General features: G+C 38.9%; 1 protein-coding gene across 1 annotated transcript; it reads left to right on the top strand.

Annotated features, from left to right (window-relative positions):
• Positions 1-6601: 6601 nt before the first annotated feature.
• On the top strand, positions 6602-20066 carry LOC307145323 (uncharacterized protein). Its single transcript, XM_079848366.1, has 8 exons — positions 6602-6917; positions 15569-16593; positions 17603-17925; positions 18319-18459; positions 19103-19228; positions 19337-19378; positions 19493-19624; positions 19803-20066. The coding sequence occupies exons 1-8, from the start codon at positions 6859-6861 to the stop codon at positions 20013-20015; spliced, it is 2061 nt and encodes a 686-aa protein (XP_079704492.1). The 5' UTR covers positions 6602-6858; the 3' UTR covers positions 20016-20066.
• The last annotated feature ends 1246 nt before the right edge of the window (positions 20067-21312 follow it).

Raw genomic sequence — 21312 nt, 5'->3', positions numbered from 1 at the left:
GGCGGTGAGGACCCTTCGGGCGGCCACGGCGGAAAGGACCCTTCGGGTGGCCACGGCGGAGAGGACCCTTCGGGCGGCCACGGCGGTGAGGACCCTTCGGGCGGCCACGGCGGTGAGGACCCGTCGGGCGGCCACGGCGGTGAGGACCCTTTGGGCAGCCACGGCGGTGCGGACCCTTCGGGTGGCCAGGGCGGTGATGTCCCCTCAGGCGACCACGGCGGTGAGCCCCCTTCGGGTGGCCGTGGTCCCTCGAGTGGCCAGGATGGAGGCCTTTGGCCCCCCCAAAAAAAATACTTGGGGAAAGTCCCGGGTACCAGAGAAGGATGGTTATAAACAGTCTCTGACCGGGCTGATGGGGACCGTGAAGAGGGCTCGGTGCTGGGCAGATCCAGCGATAAGGGCTCTGTGCTGGGCAGATCCAGCGATGAGGGCTCTGTGCTGGGCAGATCCAGCGATGAGGGCTTTGTGCTGGGCGGATCCAGCGGTGAAGGTTCTGTGCTGGACGGAACCAGTGGTGAAGGCTCTGTGCTGGACGGAACCAGCGGTGAAGGCTCTGTGCTGGACGGAACCAGCGGTGAAGAAGGCTCTGTGCTGGACGGGACCAGCGGTGAAGAAGGCTCTGGGCTGGACCAGCGGTGAAGAAGGCTCTGGGCTGGACGGGACCAGCGGTGAAGGCTCTGGGCTGGACGGGACCAGCGGTGAAGAAGGCTCTGGGCTGGACGGGACCAGCGGTGAAGAAGGCTCTGGGCTGGACGGGACCAGCGGTGAAGAAGGCTCTGGGCTGGACGGGACCAGCGGTGAAGGCTCTGGGCTGGACGGGACCAGCGGTGAAGAAGGCTCTGGGCTGGACGGGACCAGCGGTGAAGAAGGCTCTGAGCTGGACGGGACCAGCAGCGAAGGCTCTGGGCTGGACGGGACCAGCGGTGAAGAGGGCTTTGAGCTGCGCAGGACCAGCGGCAAAGAGGGCTCTGAGCTGGGCAGGACCAGCGGCGAAGAGGGCTCTGAGCTGGGCAGGACCAGCGGCGAAGAGGGCTCTGAGCTGGGCAGGACCAGCGATGAAGAGGGCTCTGAGCTGGACAGGACCAGCGATGAAGAGGGCTCTGAGCTGGACAGGACCAGCGATGAAGAGGGCTTTGAGCTGGGCGGAACCAGCGATGAAGAGGGCTCTGAGCTGGACGGAACCAGCGGCGAAGAGGGCTCTGAACTGGACAGGACCAGCGATAAAGAGGGCTCTGAGCTGGGCGGAACCAGCGGCGAAGAGGGCTCTGAGCTGGGCGGAACCAGCGGCGAAGAGGGCTCTGAGCTGGGCGGAACCAGCGATGAAGAGGGCTTTGAGCTGGACGGGACCAGCGGCGAAGGAAGCTCTGAAAAAAGGTCAATTAAGTCCTTCTCGTCCGGACTCTGGCTGAGGACAGGAACAGGAGATACTGGGCGGAAAGTCTCTGGCTTGACGGGCATGACGCTCACAGTCTCAGGGGCGGCGGGCATGACGCATACTGCCTTGGCTTCGGCAGATCTGGCGTGACGTGCAGACTCGGCTGGACTGGCGTGAAGTGCAGGCTCGGCTGGACTGGCGTGAAGTGCAGGTTCGGCTGGACTGGCGTGAAGTGCAGGCTCGGCTGGACTGGCGTGAAGTGCAGGCTCGGCTGGACTGGCGTGAAGTGCAGGCTCGACTGGACAGACGTGAAGTGCAGACGGTGACATGGCGTGCCACGGAAGGAAGCTCTCCAGACAACTGGAGAGTGCCTCTCTCCAGACAACTGGAGAGTGCCTCTCTCCAGTCCTGACTGGAGAGATCTGGAAGCTCCCTCGGGTCGACCTCCTTGGCCCCAAGCCGGTAACACGCCTTGATCGTCTCGTCATCCAGCGAGCAGGAGGTAGCAAGAGGAACAAACCCCCAGGTGAATTGGAACAGATCGCGGCTATCCCGAGCCAAAGCCGCGATCTGTCCAGCGAGCTCCCAGCTCATATTGTGGTCGGTCAATCTGTCAGGCTTCCTGGGTGGATGAAGTAGGAGGCGAACACGAAGATGCAGAATCCAAGGTTTTAATTCTCAATAATGACAAATACAAAGAACAGGGAGCGAGTGTGCAGAACATAGATAGAACCTAACATAAACATTGACCGACAAGTGAAGACTGAAACACTCAGGGCTTAAATACAGGGGAGAACAGATCAGGGAAACAAGACACAGCTGACAAGACTAACGAGGAACCAGGTGATACAAATGAACTAATGAGGGTAACCATGGAAACCAAGGAGTGGCGGGAAAACAGAACAAAGGAAGACATGTGACCAGTGACAAAAAACACTCAGACAGAACAGAATTGTGACAATTGACAGCTACACAACTATGACTTTGACGCTTCAAAAAGTTAATAAAGAGATCGTAAAACGAATCTCTATGAAATTGAGCAGTTTAGTCCGAATTTTCTGAGGAGACTTAATCGCTTTGTATGATGAACACATTGAATTTAGGCATTCACATTTAAACATTGATCAGCAAACATAAACAGAAGCTCAAATGTGCTGTGTAACACAGAGAATGAACCTCATTTTTTCTCGCACGTCAAGCGAACATGCTTGAGCTTCCGTTTACCAGATCTGATGTGTGCCTTACTGAATGTTTATATTTGAATAAAAGCCTAAATCTGTTTATCATATAAAGCAACTGTGTCTCTTCAGAAAATTTGGACTAAAGTGCTCAATTCATATATGAATTAATTTTACAATGTCTTTATGAACTTTTTGATGCGTCAACGTGCTATTTGTGTAGATAGTGAAGCGACAGAAATTGCTCAGATTTCATTTGTGTATATCACACAAATATCATTGACAAAAAAAATGTATGACTATTTTCAGTTGTTGTTTCAGTTAGGCCTATATGTAAATATACTTCATGAATTATTTCCATAGTAAAACATGATAAACAAATATGTTAAGGACAAAAATAAGTTATTTTGTCAAACCTATGCTTTAAAAAGGGTGCATTATAAAAAGACACAAATAGTATGCATTTACTATTTTTCCATGTAGATAAACATACAAGTGAATTTGATTGGAAAAGTAGCTATATTTTATATATTTTAGCTGATCAATGAGTGAAACCAACAAATTGCATTACATTTATCTCTAGCAGGTATTCAATACAGACATTGTACACTCAAAATACAAATAGTTTTTTTCAAAATAGTTTTATTTTCCTTTAGTTGTCACATGCATTTCAGATATGTGCTTCATTGTATTGACTATCCTGACTAAGATGTAATAAATGTTATTTGTTTACTCTTTAATACTCCTTGACTATAAGCTTAAAACTCAGTTTATTATACAATATTTGAAGCAATCAGATAAGTAACCGCATTGCATTATATTTATCACCAGCAGGTATATTGTCACATCCCTTTCCTTTTTAAAAAAATCTAAAAATAAAAAAGAATTGTAAAAATGAAGCTCTGATATATCTGTTTTTCAGTGTCATATTTGCTTTTTATTTGTTCTCTAAGCCTAAAAAAAAACACATGATGTGTTTCAGGTGGCCTTCACTGTACATCCTGACTAGTGGTGAAAGTGGTACAGTAATCATAGTGACAGACATAATAATTGGAAGAGCTGTACATATGTAAAACTGATTTCTGACTTTAGCTTTGAGCATAATATAAGCTACTACCTGAGGGATGTAACAAATCAAAATAGACACTAAAATATTAGAGATGATTCTGAAGGCCTTCCTTTTCTGCTGGTTCTCAACAGCTCTGCCTCTGTCAGTTTTATTGTATCTGTCTTTCTCTGTCATCTCTACATTCTTTTGTTGTCCTGGTCCTGTACGCTTTAGGGCACGAAGGACAGAGACGCAGCAAAAGGTGATTATTATCACAGCAATGCAAAAAAGAATAAAGAATACATCATCTGGAAAAAAGTCTGTTTTAAATAAAATGAGCCTTAAGGCGTTTCCCACTCCAATCAGCCAAGCTGCCACTGCCAATGCAATCCTCCACTGGATGCCCTTATATCTCAGGAATGTCAGTGGTTGAATCACTGCCAGGTAATGTTCAGTGCACATGCAGATCTGGAGAAGAGGTCTGACAGTCCAGCTGAGACCAACAAAAAATATAACCAACTGATAGTTTGGGATTAAACCATTGTAGGCAAGGATTAATTGTATAAAGCAAAGAAAACAATAAAACAGCTCCAGTACAGTAAGGTTCAGTGAAAACACAAAGTTGGGCTTCATGATCTTAAGAAACACCCAGAGGGACCAGCAATTGATCGGCATTCCCAAAAATAAGAAAAATGCTGCAATGGTAGAAATGATAAGACTGCCCAATTGTTCTTGACAAATGCAGTTCCACTGTTGAGCTTCATTATTCACTGAGAATGAATTGTTGCTTTGAAAGGATGAATTGCACATGCTTCTAATAATCTGGGGAAGCAGAAATTAAGTAGATAGTCATTTGTTTTATTATTCTTTATGATTTTCAAAAATATAAGCAAAGTTAATACAAATTAAAAGAAAGTACTAACTGTATTATTTTTGTTACACTTTATTTTGATAATCCATACTATAATTAACTTTGCAACTACATGTCAACTAACTCATTAATTTGCAACTATATCATCTAACTCTCATTAGAGGATTAGATTGTTCGGGTTAGTGGAATAAGTTGACATGTAATTGCAAAGTTACTTATAGCCAGTAGAATGTCTGTTGGGGGACCATCAAAATAAAGTGTTAGCAGATAATAAGCTGACAGTCTCCATATACTGTAATAACTGGTAGTTGACATATAGTTGCAAAGTTACTTATAGTTAGTAGAATGTCTAAAGTGGACTATCAAAATAAAGTGTTACCATAATTTCTAAAAAGGACTGATTTCTGGATCAGACTTTGCAAATATTTTGCCACTATTAGATTGTGTGAAATGTCATACCTTGGTTGATGAAACAGCATGCAAAAAATACACGAAAGAATTGTTTCATTTGATCCCAACAACGACGAGCCACCAAAAGTGTCTGACTTTATTTTATCCGTTCATAAGATAATGTCTGTGCTCATGCATATTGTGTTTGCATAGGATTGACGTTTGCTTATGAATAATTGATATTTGCAACAGCATATTATGAAAAGGTGCAATATTTGAATAAAAAAATGATGGTCCTGTATTTTGACATTTAGTCTGAATTTACAGAAGTATAATTGATATTTGCTGTAGGTGTACTTTTTTCGGAGAGGGTCACCCATAAACATGTTATCATACTGGTAGACATTTTTCCATAAATTAATTAGACAGGCAGACAGTTTTCATAAATTAAACTTAGTTTAGCTTACCTTTAACCGTTAAAAAAGTTTGTTCTCTATAGTATGAATGCAACCAGGACGCATTACATTTGTCATTTTGTCATTGTCATGTGACCTACAGTGTCAGTTGTTTCACTTGACAGTGTTTTAAAATGTCTCTCCTATTACCACTATGCCTCATGAGATAGTAAAGTGTTCATCAGAAACGCACTTCAGAATCTCACTAGACTTAGCAGGTCATCCAAAATGTTTTTGCCTATACTGTTAATTCTGATATACTACTCTTTTTTTTTTGATACATGTCATCAATTACATCATTACTCCAGTTTTCTGTTCCAGTCTTGCTCTGGCTGAAAGTGCAACCGGTTCTTCTCAACCTGCTCCGAGCAGGATTTGAACCGGTGTCTCCAGCGTGGAAGGCTGGCGTGCAAATTTGCATTTGAGGCCAGGGGAGTGCAGTTTACACAAACAGCTCTTACTGGCCTACTTCCATTAGACTCACCCCTCTTAACCTCACTCCCATCAGGGTCAATGGCACCAAATGTAGGCTGAGCAGTCCTACTCGACCCGCTCCAAGAGGGATTTGAACTGGGGTCTCCAGCGTGGAAGGCGGGCGTGCTAATAAAGTCCTACTCAGTCCTACTTGACACACTCCAAGCGGGATTCGAACTGGGGTCTCAGGCGTGGAAGGCAGGTGTGCTAACAAAGACGCCTTGCGGCCAGGGGACTTCGGTTCAAATCCAGCTCGGAGTGGGTTGAGTAGGATCGGTTGCATTTTTGAGGCCAGGGGAGTGACGTTTACACCCACAGTTCTTACTGGCCTTCATCCATTACAAAAGGATAACAGTATAGTAACAGTATAGTGATACAGGAGAGAGCACTTAAAACTTGTCAGATTTAGAGGAAAATAAATAGAAAAAAAATATTTTCTTTCAAAAAAGGTGGCGTAAGTATTAATATTTTTCAAAATGTGCGTGCTTTTGAACTAAAAGCCTTAATGAAGTTGTTTTATTCAGTCCTGTGATCACAAAGCAGAAGCAAAACATCCTTGTATAAGAACGGCAATACAACAGTTGTTTATTCTATCCTGAATAGGGATGATAACCACTATCAATTTGATAGATATTAGAATAATGAATAAGAATAATGGGTGAAACAGACAAACAAGTCATTCATGCTAAACCACACTTTGGTGCTTGATCCTTAAAAATACAGTGATGATCATTAGTCGTTTTATTGTGTACTTAATATTGTTAATATAATCAAGTGTGTAAGAGAGAGTGTGTGACTGCAGAGGTGCTCAGAAGGAAATGGTAGGGGGTGGTGTTGGCAGGGCGAGCAGGGTCAGGGGGATGAAAACATACTGAGAAAAAGAATGTGTTACAGTGTGTGTCTGGCCATGTGAAGAGTGGGATAAGATTTACAGAAGGCGACAAAAGACATTTTGCTCTGGGAGTCAATAATCTGGATGTACTTTGTAGTTTTTAGTGTTTAAGTGCTATGATACTTAATCAAGAGGAACAGTTTAAAAAATCTGAAGTTTAAAGATTGACCCAATAATGAAGAATTCAATCCAAAGGAAAACAACCTCCAGCTCAACTATAGCTAAAGCCAACATGTGAGTAGGGATAACTTTATATCTCCCTTTTGTATCTCATATTTATGACTTTATTTCTCGAAATTGATTTTTTTTGCCTCAAATTTACTATATATATATATATATATATATATATATAATATATATATATATATATATGTATCTTTTTCTTTTCTTTTTTAATTACATGGGTGTTAATACATCCATTGATACATAACTTTTCCTTATGCAAATGTATCGCTAGTTAGAACAGTGGCAGTCAGATAGCAAGATACATTTACCTGAAAAAAAATAGCATTATTATGCATAATAATAGTTTGGTTTTGTTTGTTTGTTTAATATATATTTGTTTACTTTCAAATGAAAATCAGTCCTAAAAAAAATTCACATACAACACCTAGTATAAGAGGCCATCAGTCAAAAGTCACTAATCACAAGCACAGAAATGTATGACGTGATCTGTTTTGATGCCCAGAAAACATCTTGTCACCTGTTGCATTCCATTTTTAACATCCATTATGAACTTAAATAGGACAAGTGTGTCAAGGTCTTGAATTTGTCCCCAAGTCAAAGTCGCATTCATGTTATCTTGCTGTCTCTTGTTGTCCACGGGCTAACAACAGGCTGTTAAGTCTTTAGTTTTATTCCCACATTGCAAAAAAATACTTTTAGTTTGTTTACCACATACTTTATATTCAACTGGATAATATGATATTTGCTTTCAATTCCTGGGTTATGCCAATTAAGGTTAATTCCACAATATAAACAATTATATCTTTTTTTTATTGAGTGCATTTTTGGACAAAACATTTTAGACCATTAGCATAGTGGCGGGGCGTGTTGAAATGTATGGGTGAAGCAGGATTCCTCTGTCTGACCTTGTCCAATACAGTTCCTCGTGGGGTACATAGCTCAAATATTCAAGCACAGACCTCAGAGGTTATACTGATCTGGGTAACCTCTTTGAGGGCGTCATGTACCAGAGAGACAGGATTCCCCCCACCTCTACAGTTGTTGCATTTAGATGTAACAGAGACCAGCGTTTTTCAAGCGAGGCTTCTGTAATTCAGTACGTTTGGCCTTTTCGAGGTGCTGGGTCATTAACATATCTACGAGTTAACAACATAGATACTTCTGGTCTAGTTTCAGAATATACTAAAAGCCTATATCCTAGTAATACAGAGCAAAGGTATTGTGCTAAGTTGTGCTTCAGAGGTATTTATGCTTAGTTTTGGGTTGCCCTTGACTGACCAGCATGGGCTGTTCACATGTCCCCACCTTCCAGGAATGAAGACAGCATGATGAATATCTATCCAGGAGTTGTAAATCAGATTAGCTTATTAACTTAGCACCATCTGCTGAGCAACATACCATTACTGCAGTAAAAACAAAAACAAAAAGTGCAATTATGATCATATCAATTGCATTTTCATTACATCTCTTGCTGTTAGTCCCAGGAAGTTGTTGAATTATTGAATCTGTTGACTATGTGAATCTTAACTTCTGGGAGTGATCCTGCATCAGATGAGCATCTAAAAATAAGATTTACCTAAATAGATGTGTGACCGATGAGTGAGAGAGACAGAGTGAGAAGGCTCAAATGATTTCATTAGGAAAGCAAGCTTGTGGTTGTTGATTCTCGTTACACTTGGTATTTCAGTTATAGGCCAGGTGGATCTGAGAGCGCACTCAGGAACATGCCGATCTTCTGTTAAATTATATGATGCTGTTCAGCTTATCTAAGAAATTCTCCAATAACAGAATGCATAAATGCCTCTAGCATATCTTTGTTATCTAACCTCAGATACACTATTCATGTGATGTCCACACTGAGACAGCGTTTTTTATTAGTGAAAACAAACCTTTTTGAAAACGCTCTTCAAAGTGGATCAATTTGAAAACGCCGTTTTCGCGTTGTAGTGTGGACTGTCAAAATGGAGGTATTGCAAAACAATGCCATAAGTTTAGTCATGTGACGCATATTGTAGGCTACCAATAGATATTCATGTTTATAGGCTACCGGTATTGTGTCTGTTATGTGTTATTCACTTTCACACTGTTGTTAAAATGTTACTTTGCACACTCTTCATATCACAGTCCTACAAAGATGACAGAAAATGTACTCACATTTGCTGTCCTGCGGCAATAGCTATAGGCTATGACTGAGAGCAGTTGCGGACCAAACATAAACACACTGAGTAAGTGTGACCTAGGGCCTGTTTCAGAAAGGAGGTTAAGTGAAAACTCTGAGTATGTTAACCCTGAAATGAGGGAAACTCTGGGTTTTCTGTTTCAGAATGGGAGGTATGTTAAACCTGAGAAAGCAGAGTAAGTCAAGCCCGTTTCTGAAAGAGAGGTAACTTATACTCAGAGTCAGTTACCATGGTCAGGAAACCTGGTCAGGAGCAGGTTTTCTTCAGTAAACCCAGAGTTTCTTTCGGTCTCCTCCCCTTTTTTAAAGAGGAAGTGGTGTTTAAACACCTCATTCATTCTTTCAGTACATTTTTATTAATAAAATTAATCTTTTATTAATAAATAAAATATTGCTATTTTTACTGCTGTTTTTTTCTATTTTTTTAATAAGACGAAGTCTGTATAACTCCTTAACTGGCAACTGAAAATACAGCAGTAGATTAGAGTTACATAATGTAGTTCTAAACAAATTCTACAGAATTAAACTGTGGCGTTTACTGGAAATCACTGAACTGTGTTGATCTGTGCAACAGAAGCTGATGGACCGTCCTCCTGCTGTTCTTCCACACTCTGGGGGCGGAGGGAGAGATAAGAATACCTGTTTATACTTAGATTTAAACTTTGATTCTAGGCTACTCCACATAAAAATGTGAAAAAATCAGAATGTGTAGATTGTTTGATGTGTAGACACATAATATTAACATTACCTCTGTAGAGGCCTACAGATAGGCCTCTCTGTGGCAGCAGAAACTATTTATCCCCATCGTCCTGTGAAGATGAGCATTTGGCCGAGTACACTTTATAACACTATTTGTCATAATTTCTGGTGTATTGATAGGTTACTTACAACTGCCTGGGGTTCTGTTGGGACAGGAGGCTCCAAAAGACAGATATTACCATCAGAATCTGTTGGGACCAACAAAAATCCTAACCCAAAGTAAAATAAATGGAAATATCAAAAATAGCCTATAAAAAATAACACATATGTAAACCTCTTACATTTTAATGAAGGCCCTTGGATCTTCGGGAGTGACTGGCTCTGAAGTCCCTCCAGGAATTCCCTCAGCCAAAAATGCTGCTGACAGACATTTAGTGAATTTCAGCTGTTCTGTAACCGAAAACTCGGAGTTTCCCATCTCAGGGTAAGTCAACTCAGAGTTCAAGTTTTAACTCAGAGTTGGTTGAACCTCCTTTCTGAAACAGGCCCCTAGACGCATCAGTGAATGGTGAGATATTTTGCTAAATAAAATGATCCTGCCAGAAGAATTGCGCGATAACTTTATTATTTATTTTTTCGTCTGTATCTCATTGAGCTTTCGTGAGGTTTTACGCATGCGCAGTAAGGTGAATTTAGTGTTTTCCGACATTTCAGGTATGGATGAGAAACTTTTGGAAAACGCTAGTGGACTGAGAGCGTTTTCAAACGAAAACACCGTTATCAAATGTATCCGGATTAATGTAGTCTGATTGCTATCAGGATGTTAATAGATAGAGTAGCCTATAACAAAAAGTGTTTATGTAAACATTGCCTACCCTACCTTTAAGATTTTAAGCACACTAAGTGCACATTCAACACAATTTATCTCTTATTTTTTTCACATGGGTTAACATGATTGGCAAAGCATTTCTGAGATCTAACAATGTAGCCTAATTTCTCACAGGAAATCAACGATATTTTTATTATTGATAAAGGTACTTATTTTTGAATGTGACTGTACATTATCTGTTGTCCTTTAAACCAAGTTTGAACTGTGAACAGGTGTGCACTCTCTTGAACATATTTTTTTTTAAATGCGTCATCCAGGTTTTGTCAACCCCTCTTTTAAAAATATAATTATTTATCGGATGACACATTATTCAAAAATCTGTCCAGAAGAGTGCACACACACATGCAGGGAGCCATGGTGGCTGTGAAATTATGGCTGCTGTGTGGTACTTTACACTAGACAAATGTCTTTCACCTCTTACTCATGTTACGAGGACATGCTGTCACAGTGTTATTAATTATACAGTACGTAATGAAGTGAACACATGCCTGAGTGAAAGCCTCTATGAAGTTGTCCTTTCATGCTCTGTGGAGAATAGTCGTCCATTCATCACACTTTAAAGTATTTGTTTATGCATGTTTAACACCTGAGAACTATTTCACAGTTTGCTTGGAAGCTAAACGTTGAGCCCCAGTCATGGATTGATGGCCTAGATGAAAGGAAAAGCTTTTCAATAAATGTAATTTGAATAACTAGTGCAAAGTGCCCGTGCAAAATCAGTTTTTGTGTGTGTTTTTAGTAATTGTTGGTTTGGTGTGTTTGAGTGCTCATTGTTACAATTACACAGCAAAAGTTCAATGACATTTTATTTGTGCATGGTAGAAAGCACACAGTGAACTCCGAGAAAACGCTATGCTTGAGCAAACAGTTTGTGAATAGGCAACTACAAATGACGCCCATGAAAGAGACTGTGAACGCACTGAATAAGTTTAGTTGGTGAATAGCATAGGCTACTATTACACAGTAGTGATAACGTTAAGCGCACCAGAATGAAATATAATATTCAGAAGTAAACAGCATAGCTGACTTACAGATTCAGTTAACATCCACAAATGAATAAGCGCGTCGATTCAGGGAGCAGTGCAAAGTGCCCGTGCAAAATCAGTTTTTGTGTGTTTTTAGTAATTGTTGGTTTGGTGTGTTTGAGTGCTCATTTTTACAATTACACAGCAAAAGTTCAGTGACATTTTTATTTGTGCATGGTAGAAAGCAAATACTGATACTGATAATGACATACAATAAATGTGGAAAATTGAACTACACGATTCAGGGAGCAGGCTACACAGTGAACTCCGAGAAAACGCTACTTAAAGGACAAGTTCGGTATTTTACACTTAAAGCCCTGTTTACAGATCGTTTCTGATGAAATAGAACGGTTAAGATTAAAATGTGGACACATGCTGCTGTCCCGAGAATTTTAGGTTTATTTCGCTTTCCCCCCCACCTACACAATGGCAGCCTATGGGCACTGGAACAATCCTTCATAAAACGCATTAAACTTTCGTTTACAAAGACGTGAAACTCACCGAGTGGTCAGGGGTGTTCAATGATATGCTCACAAAAAAATCGCTGCAAAAGATGCTTTCCAACAGGTGTTTTACCATTCGTTGTAAAACTGTGGACCTATTTTTCCAAACGTCTCACACCCGTAGATTCTTCCGTTGAGAGCTTGAATAATAAACACTCCAGCCCAGTTGGTGGCGATAATGCACCTTTGCCAATTACAAGCAAACCACTGGCATTTAATTGAATACACAGAAGAAGCAGAAGAAGAAGCGGCGGAGTAATACCGTACCGCACACAGCCCATCCAATTCAAGTCAATGGAGTTGGACAAAAACTACGATAAAACCTGTTGGAAAGCATCTTTTGCAGCGATTTTTGTGTGAGCATACCAGTGAACACCCCTGACCACTTGGTGAGTTTCACGTCTTTGTAATCGAAAGTTTAATGCGTTTTAGGAAGGATTGTTCCAGTGCCCATAGGCTGCCATTGTGTAGGTGGGGGGGGGGAGAAGCGAAATAAACCTAAAATTCTCGGGACAGCAGCATGTGTCCACATTTTTATCTCAACCGTTCTATTTCATCAGAAACGATCTGTAAACAGGGCTTTAAGTGTAAAATACCGAACTTGTCCTTTAAGCTCCGCTGCTTTCTTCGACCCTCTCTGTCTCTGGTCCTGCGCTGTGCTCACTCAGTGTGCAGTGTGAGAGGGGGAATGGCCAGCGGCTAGAGCGGTAAAAGCCAGTGTGTGCTTCTTTTACCAATATATATTTAACGATATATTTTGCATTTCTAATCCAAACAACGTCAAACTTGGCACTGCACTTACTCGTGCCTGTAGCAAGACACCTGTCAAGTTTGAAATCCATCAGACTAACGGTTCGAGAGATACGTGAATAACACACACACACACACACACAGAGAGAGAGAAAGACGTTCCCGTAATTTATAGATAGATATAATATACAGAAGTAAACAGCATAGGTGACTTAAAGATTCAGTTAACATCCACAAATTAAAAAGTGCGACGATTCAGGGAGCAGGCTACAGTGAACTCTGAAAAAATTCTACGCTTGAGCAAACAGTTTATGAATAGGTTACAACAAATGATGGCCGTGAATAAAATATAATATTCAGAAGTAAACAGTGTAGCTGACAGAGTGTTTTGTCAGAATGTTTATTTTTAAACCACAACCTTCTTGGGCTTCTTTGACCGATATATTAAACGATATCTTTTGCATTTCTAATCCAAACAACATCAAACTTGGCACTGCACTTACTCATGCCCGTAGCGAGACACCTGACAAGTTTGAAATCCATTGGACTAACGGTTCGAGAGATATGCGAATAAAAGACATACAGACACACAGACAGACAGACAGACAGACGTTTCTGTAATTTATAGATAGACTAGTGCAAAATGCCCGTGCAAAATCAGTTTTTGTGTGTGTTTTTAGTAACTGTTGGTTTGGTGCCCGTGAAAGAGACTGTGAACGCATTGAATTCAGGGAGCAGGCTAGGTTACTACAAATGATGGCCTTGAATAAAATATAATATTCAGAAGTAAACAGTGTAGCTGACTGAGTGTTTATGTCAGAATGTTTATTTTTAAACCACAACCTTCTTGGGGCTTCTTTGACTGATACAACCCTCTAATGTCAGAATGTTTATTTTTAAACCACAACCTTCTAAGTGCTTCTTTTACTGGTATTTTTAACGATATCTTTTGCATTTCTCATCCAAACAATGTCAAACTTGGCACTGCATTTACTCGTGCCCGTAACGAGACACCTGTCAAGTTTGAAATCCATCGGACTAACGGTTCGAGAGATATGCGAATAACAGACACACACACAGACAGAGAGACACACAGACAGACGTTTCTGTAATTTATAGATAGACTAGTGCAAAAAATGCCCGTGCAAAATCAGTTTTTGTGTGTTTTTAGTAATTGTTGGTTTGGTGTGTTTGAGTGCTCATTGTTACAATTACACAGCAAAAGTTCAGTGACTTTTTTTATTTGTGCATGGTAGAAAGCACACAGTGAGCTCCGAGAAAACGCTATGCTTGAGCAAACAGTTTGTGAATAGGCAACTACAAATGACGCCCATGAAAGAGACTGTGAACGCACTGAATAAGATATGTTTAATTGGTGAATAGCATAGGCTACTATTACACAGTAACGATAACGTTAAGCGCACCAGAATGAAATATAATATTCAGAAGTAAACAGCATAGCTGACTTACAGATTCAGTTAACATCCACAAATGAATAAGTGCATCGATTCAGGGAGCAGTGCAAAGTGTGTGCAAAGTTTTTGTGTGTGTTTTTAGTAATTGTTGTTACTAAAAAAAGTGTTTTGAAAAAGTGTTATATAATTTTCAGGAAATGTTTCAATTTAGTGACTAAATTTAGTGAAAATGTGGTGTAAAAATAGCAACAAAAAATACACATGCACACATCTTAATCATTGTTTTCAAAGATGTTTGTAAATATATTTGTCAAGGATATATATAAATATATATATAAGATTATATATATATATATATATATATATATATATATATATATATATATATATATATATATATATATATATTATTATTATTTTATTTTTATTTTTTTTTACAAATATCATAAATTATTAATGCATAAATATCATTACGTTTTTGAGAGTTACACCAAATAACAAGTTTTTCAAATATTAATAAGAAGTGAAGCAGTTATTTTAAATATTATTTTTGTATGAAATAATAATAAAAGATTATGACAAATAATTTAATGAGGCTATTCCTGTACAAATATCTAAACATCCTTAAATCAAAATGCATATAAATCAATAAATCAATATACATCCTTAAAAACAACATAAGTGTTGTTTTCAGAAAAATATATATATATTAAAATTAAGTGACTTTACTTGAAACAAGAAAAATCTCTGCCAACGGAGTAACAAGAAAGAAAATATCTGTCAGTGTGGTCAGAACAATAACTTAATTTAAAAGGAAAACTTTTTTTCTTTTTTTTCTTTTTTACTTGTTTTCTCTTTAAATTAAGGTAATTTACTTACCCCACTGACAGGTATTTTTCTTGTTTTTAGCCTGAAGTCACTTAATTTTGATCATTTTTTCAGTAAACAAGACTTAATATTTTAAGTTATTTTGCTTTGAGTAAGGTATCTTGATTTAAGAATGTAGATATTTGTAAAGAAAAGCAAGACAAATTCTGAGGAAGAAGATCATTTTTGTAAAAGTGTTCATTATCTCACATTTTTTTTCACCTGGCATTATATAAATTGCATTTGAATGTATTTTTGAATGCATTTCTAGATCCTGGCAAACAAAAGAAAAATGACTCTGTGCTGAATGTATGGGCTGAATGATTCAGAAATATTAGAAATTTTTATTCTTACATCTTTTTCCTCCCACAGACATTCACATGCTCCTCAAATCAATACCAGGCCAGTGTGTTTGTCTCAGATGAGCAGTGTTTTCACCGGTGTGTCACCGCTATTTGGAACAACACAAGCTTTCCTGTTGAGACTAGCCCAGCTTGAAGCTCAGTTGGTCTTGAACCTGATTAGTAACATTGCAGCTGGAAATAATAGCAGTTATGGTAACCCCCTTGTTCCTCTAAGTCTCTTACAGCCTGCTGGCATTCAAAGATCCTCATTTTTGAACATGCAGCCCCCAGGGGGTTTTACCCTCTCCCATCTATTGCACAAAAAAAACATGAATTCCATACCTCACAGGGAAAGTTACCCCTCATCATCATTCACAGAAATTAATTCAGTTACTGTGAATAAGGAGAGTGGTGACCTTCTAGCAAAAGAGATCAATCAGGAGAAAATACCCATCATTAGTAACACAAAAGTGCCACTATCAACATCTGAGAAACCTCTCGTTAGATCCAGCACCAACCATCTTGGCAAGCACTTTGCCTTCAAACCAGATGTGGACTGTTCTCGGTACCAGTCAATGACAGCCAAAGCAATGATTTCTCCTGATAGACCACAAATTGAAGAAGTAGAGCCAAAGCAACAAGCAACGCAACGTTTTCCAACAGAAAACCTAATCAAAGCTTTAGCCAGCCTTGGCCTCTCTTTTGAGGACCTAGAATTACTCAGTCACTTCCCAGACAACCAGTTAACAACAGAGAAACTTCCCTTCATTATACAAGACATCCAACAACGCAAAGAAGCAAAGGGCATTTATCATGGCCATGCTAGATGGAACTCATCTGATCAGGTGGAATCAAACGCTCATGGGAAACATCATGATCAAAGGAGTATTGGTGAATGGCAGGGATCTGCTTTACCAAGTCCCTATGGGCAATCCTGTCCATCCTCCCATTCCCATAGATCTCTCAGCGCTAAAAGATACAGCACATCTGAGGACATTCATGAGCACTTCTCAACCCAGTCTAGAGCATTGAAAAGATTAAGAGATTCATCAGGTGAGTTTTTATTACTACAACTGCACCAATGATCCAGATTAAACTGTGGCTATTGTACTTAAAATATCTAAAAATGTTGGTTGGAAAAACGGAACATCAAATTATTACAATTACCCATCAAATTACTGAAATTATAGAAATTATGGTATTTATTTATTTCTTTACTATAGTGGAGTGGCTAAGTGCTTATGTTTGGCAGAATCGTTCAGTTTATGATACAAGCGTGAAAATTGGCATGAGCAGTCTCCATGGGTCACTTGACAAGAAAATTGTCCGAGCCACTTGAAATTTCAAGATGGCGGCAATTTTTCAAGATGGCCGACACCTTAGTGGAGCAGTTAAGTGATATAGTGGTTTATTTGGTGATACAAGCACCTTAGTGGAGCAATTAGGCTTAAGAAATCATTTAGTTGGTGATACAAGCATGAAAATTGCCATGAACCTAATTGCTCCACTAAGGTGGTGGCCATCTTGAAAAATGGCCGCCATCTTGAAATTTCAAGTAGCTGTGGGTGGCTTATTGTCTAGTGACCATCAGAGACTGCTCATGCCAATTTTCATGTTTGTATCACCAAATAAACCACTATATCACTTAACTCCTCCACTAAGGTGTCGGCCATCTTGAAAAATGGCCGCCATCTTGAAATTTCAAGTAGCTGTGGGTGGCTTATTGTCTAGTGACCATCAGAGACTGCTCATGCCAATTTTCATGCTTGTATCACCAAATAAACCACTATATCACTTAACTGTTCCACTAAGGTGTCAGCCATCTTGAAAAATGAAAAATCTTGAAATTTCAAGTGGCTCGGACAATTTTCTTGTCAAGTGACCCATGGAGACTGCTCATGCCAATTTTCACGCTTGTATCATAAACTGAACGATTATATCACTTAGCCGCTCCACTACTATAACATTATCTCTTACAGAAATATAGCCTACAGCTTGAAAAAACTGTATCATAGGTTTCACGACAAAGAGTTTGACTAAACCCCTTTCTCATGCCTTTTAGGAAGTCGATCCAATTCCTTCCTTAAGAGACTGCAGCGTGGGCCTGCTGATGTCACCAGGGGGAGGCCTGGTTCAGTCTGTTTTCCCTTTCCTTCAAAACGCAGCATACGGCACAGCTTTGTCTCTACAGGCTGTAATAAAACAAGACATTATACAGCAAAAAGATCCTTGTCCTCTGCACACAGATCCACCACTTTCAATTCCATGAGAAATGGTCAGCAACAGTCTTTTCCAGTCAAGTCTGCAAAATCAGAAGGAACCACTGAATCCATGAACATTCAGATGCCAGTAACTAAGATGACTGAAAAAACATCAGCACAAACTGTAAGCTCTCCCAGGTGTAATAGAAGTGAATTACAAGTGATTGTTATTAATATCATTATGATAAGAATAGCCAGTCTTATTAAAGGTGTTTAAAAGTGTAATCACAACTACCATTATTGAAATGCCACCATTAAATTATCAGTTTTGTCTCAGCATTGCAGGCTGAAAACACATAGTTCACGCTAACACCGTTTATATACTGTCTATGGCTAACTAACACCGTCCCATGTTAACAAATTTGGAGACAGGGACCTCTAGTGGTGTGTGATTTGTTAGGACACTTAAATGTTTCGGAAAGTAAACAGCACAGATATGTGCTTTAATATACAAACTCAACACTCTTTTAATAAAGCTTTACTTTTTTCCCCTCATCGCTGCTGTGTTTTCCAACAGAAGGGTGTAATTCGTGTGTCTGGAATCTCTCTTGACTACTCTAAAAGTGAACTAATCAAAATGGCATCTCCATTTAGTCACCCTGTTGAGGTTTTAATGGCAACTGAGATTGACATGGAAACCTGTCTAGAATGGAAGAAGGTATGTGCTATTTTAGAATATAAACTTAAATTTCATTGAATTTTTTTACGAAGTACTGTTTTGTTGTAAAATGAATTGTAAGATAAACAGAATATCTGTAAAGGCCTATGCATGCTAATAAGCAACTAGTTAATTGTGAGAATTGGACTTAAACTAAAGTGTTCCCGAATTTTTTGACCAAATATCCCAGCTAACAGGGAACGTTAAACTTTGGATAATGTTCTGGTAAGGTTCTTCAAACAAACGTTCTTCCTGTAACATTAACAGAACGTTCTTTCATAGTCATCTGGTATTTTATAATGCACAAAACATTAGCACAGAAACATTATTTATACATCGTTCATGGAACGTTTTTTCCTGAAACGTTTTTTATTTATTTTTTAAATGTTATTATTGCATGTTCTCTGAACACTCTGAAACGTTCCCATAATGTTTGCAAAATTATAAAATTGAATGTTCCCTTAATGTTCACATAACCAAGTAAAATGTGTTTTTAAAACATTCAGTGAACATTCAGAAAAAAGTTTTATATCATAATGGGAACATTAGCAAAACATTCTTGGAACATATTTCTGTTGGGATAATGCTTTCTAAAACAATTATCAATAGACATACAGCACTACTATGTCAGCTTGTTTTCCAGGCTTTATTGATGCTTCCAACTGAATTCTCAGCCCAGGAGATGGTAAAGGTTTACTCTGCTATCCCGGTTCATATGAGACAGCAAAATTTAGAGCTGGTGTCCCAAAACATTGACCTTAGTTCACCTGTGAGTCAACTTACTTATAGATGGATGAAAATAAGTGAATATTTCCTTGCATAAATACTTCATCTTCTGTTTATTTACTTATTGGGGTTTGATTAACTTTTGCCTTAGGTGTCAGTGTATCATGCTTTTGTGGGGCCATCAATGTCAAATGCAAGTATCACTTGTTCTTGAGACATTTCAAATATTTAAGCTTAATAAAAACAGTTTTTCAAACTTCCATCCATCCTCCATGACTCTTAACAACAAGTCCCCACTGTCCTTTAGGGGCTGTTGACGCCTTTGGACCATTTGCTGGTTGTATGTAATGTACCTAACCAGCCCTGTGCTGCAACAGGAGTGCTGCGGCTGCTAAAACCCTTTGGAAAGGTTTTCAGAACTCTGGTGTTTAATGGAAAGGTAAGCTGTGCTGTTGCAGAACACTAAAGACATTTTTGACTGCATATATAAAAGGAGTAAAAGTGAAAAATAGGCTATGTGAAAACATGAAAGAGTTTGACTTCATTTCCATGGTCATTCTTTTACCTGTATTTGAGTCTAAAAGATCAGTGAATTTATGATGTTTTTTGTTTTCTAGATGGATGCTGAACAGTGCCTTTGGAGCAAGAGCAGTATCCATATGGTTTTAGAAATGGAATCTGCTTCTGTTGCTCTATCTGTATTTGAGTGGTCTCAAAAAATTCCTTGTCTTTATCACAACCATCATCTCTCTTTCCGCAGAGGATGTAATATACAGAAAGATACATCTGAGGTCAACTCAGCCAAATACCCTCAAAGTTTTTCCCCTTAAATTTGGTATATTTTCATTACCTTTGTAATAAAATTCAATGAAACAAGGTCATAAGAATATTATTGTTTGTCTTTCACTTTTTATAAAGTTGTATATTTATGAAGAAGAAGAAGAAGAAGAAGATAACAATTACAAATTTTAATCAAAATATTCAACTACAGTCACTACAATGCATGGGGAAACCTGGAAATATCAGAAATTTTTAAAAGTCTGATTTACAGGCCTGGGAAAGTAAATAATAAAAATTCTATTCTTCCATGAAAAAGTAATGGAAATTTAAAACCGAATTAAATTATTCTGGTTATCTTATGCTTTATGGTATTTCATTGACCAGAAATTGTGAGTGCAATATCCATAAAATGATTTTTTCAGTCATTATCCAGTAATCTAAATCAACTAAAGGCCATGAAAAAGTCATTTGAAATGAATAGGTCAAAAATTGTGGGAACCCTGTAGAATTAATTGAATATCAAATTGTCAAAATGACATATACTTATAGGACATGGTTGTATTATCTTAATTGTTGGAGACCGTTAAAAAGGTCAAGATCACTGAGGTGACAAACCAAAATCACAGTTTTAAATAGTTCACCCCCAAAAATGAAAATTATTATTTTGTTTTATTTTATTGGTAGCATGATGTTTTTTTTCTTCTTCTATGGAACATACACACAAAGAAAATGTATGCATTGAATTCATGCATTTTTCCCATAAAATGAACGCATTAGACTAGGGGTCGCTAGAAGAACACAAGAGCACCGTATTTTTGGATGTACCAAGTTAAAACAGGCCTCTGCAATTAATGTGAGATTTGAGCTGTGCCAATGGGAATATTACCTCTATTATAAGACACTACAATCCACTCAAGTTGACCTCTCATACAAACACAAGCAATACATCTTTAAAAAATACACGTTCCCTGACCGGGAATCGAACCCGGGCCGCGGCGGTGAGAGCGCCGAATCCTAACCACTAGACCACCAGGGAGTGATGCAAATCTTAGCGACAAATACTGTAGGACTGAAATCATATGGTTTTATTGGACAATCAACACTTGCCTATTTGGATTTTAGGTTGTTTTCAGACCAGTAGAATAGATAATTTGCTTTCTTCCGATTAAACAGGGACAGTTACAATGTTGAATTTTCATCTTGGTTCGTTTCGCATTTACAAGTGTGTCTGTACTATATTGTTTTTAATCAGCCGGGTTGTTCTATCTATTTTTAAACGTGTGAGTGTGATATATCAGATTCAAATCTGGGCTGATGATACTAACATTTAAGTCCTGAAAAAAAAAT

Source organism: Squalius cephalus (genome assembly GCF_949319135.1).
Source record: "Squalius cephalus genome assembly, chromosome: 2".
Lineage (NCBI taxonomy): Eukaryota > Metazoa > Chordata > Actinopteri > Cypriniformes > Leuciscidae > Squalius > Squalius cephalus.
This window is presented reverse-complemented; position numbering and strand designations above follow the sequence as displayed.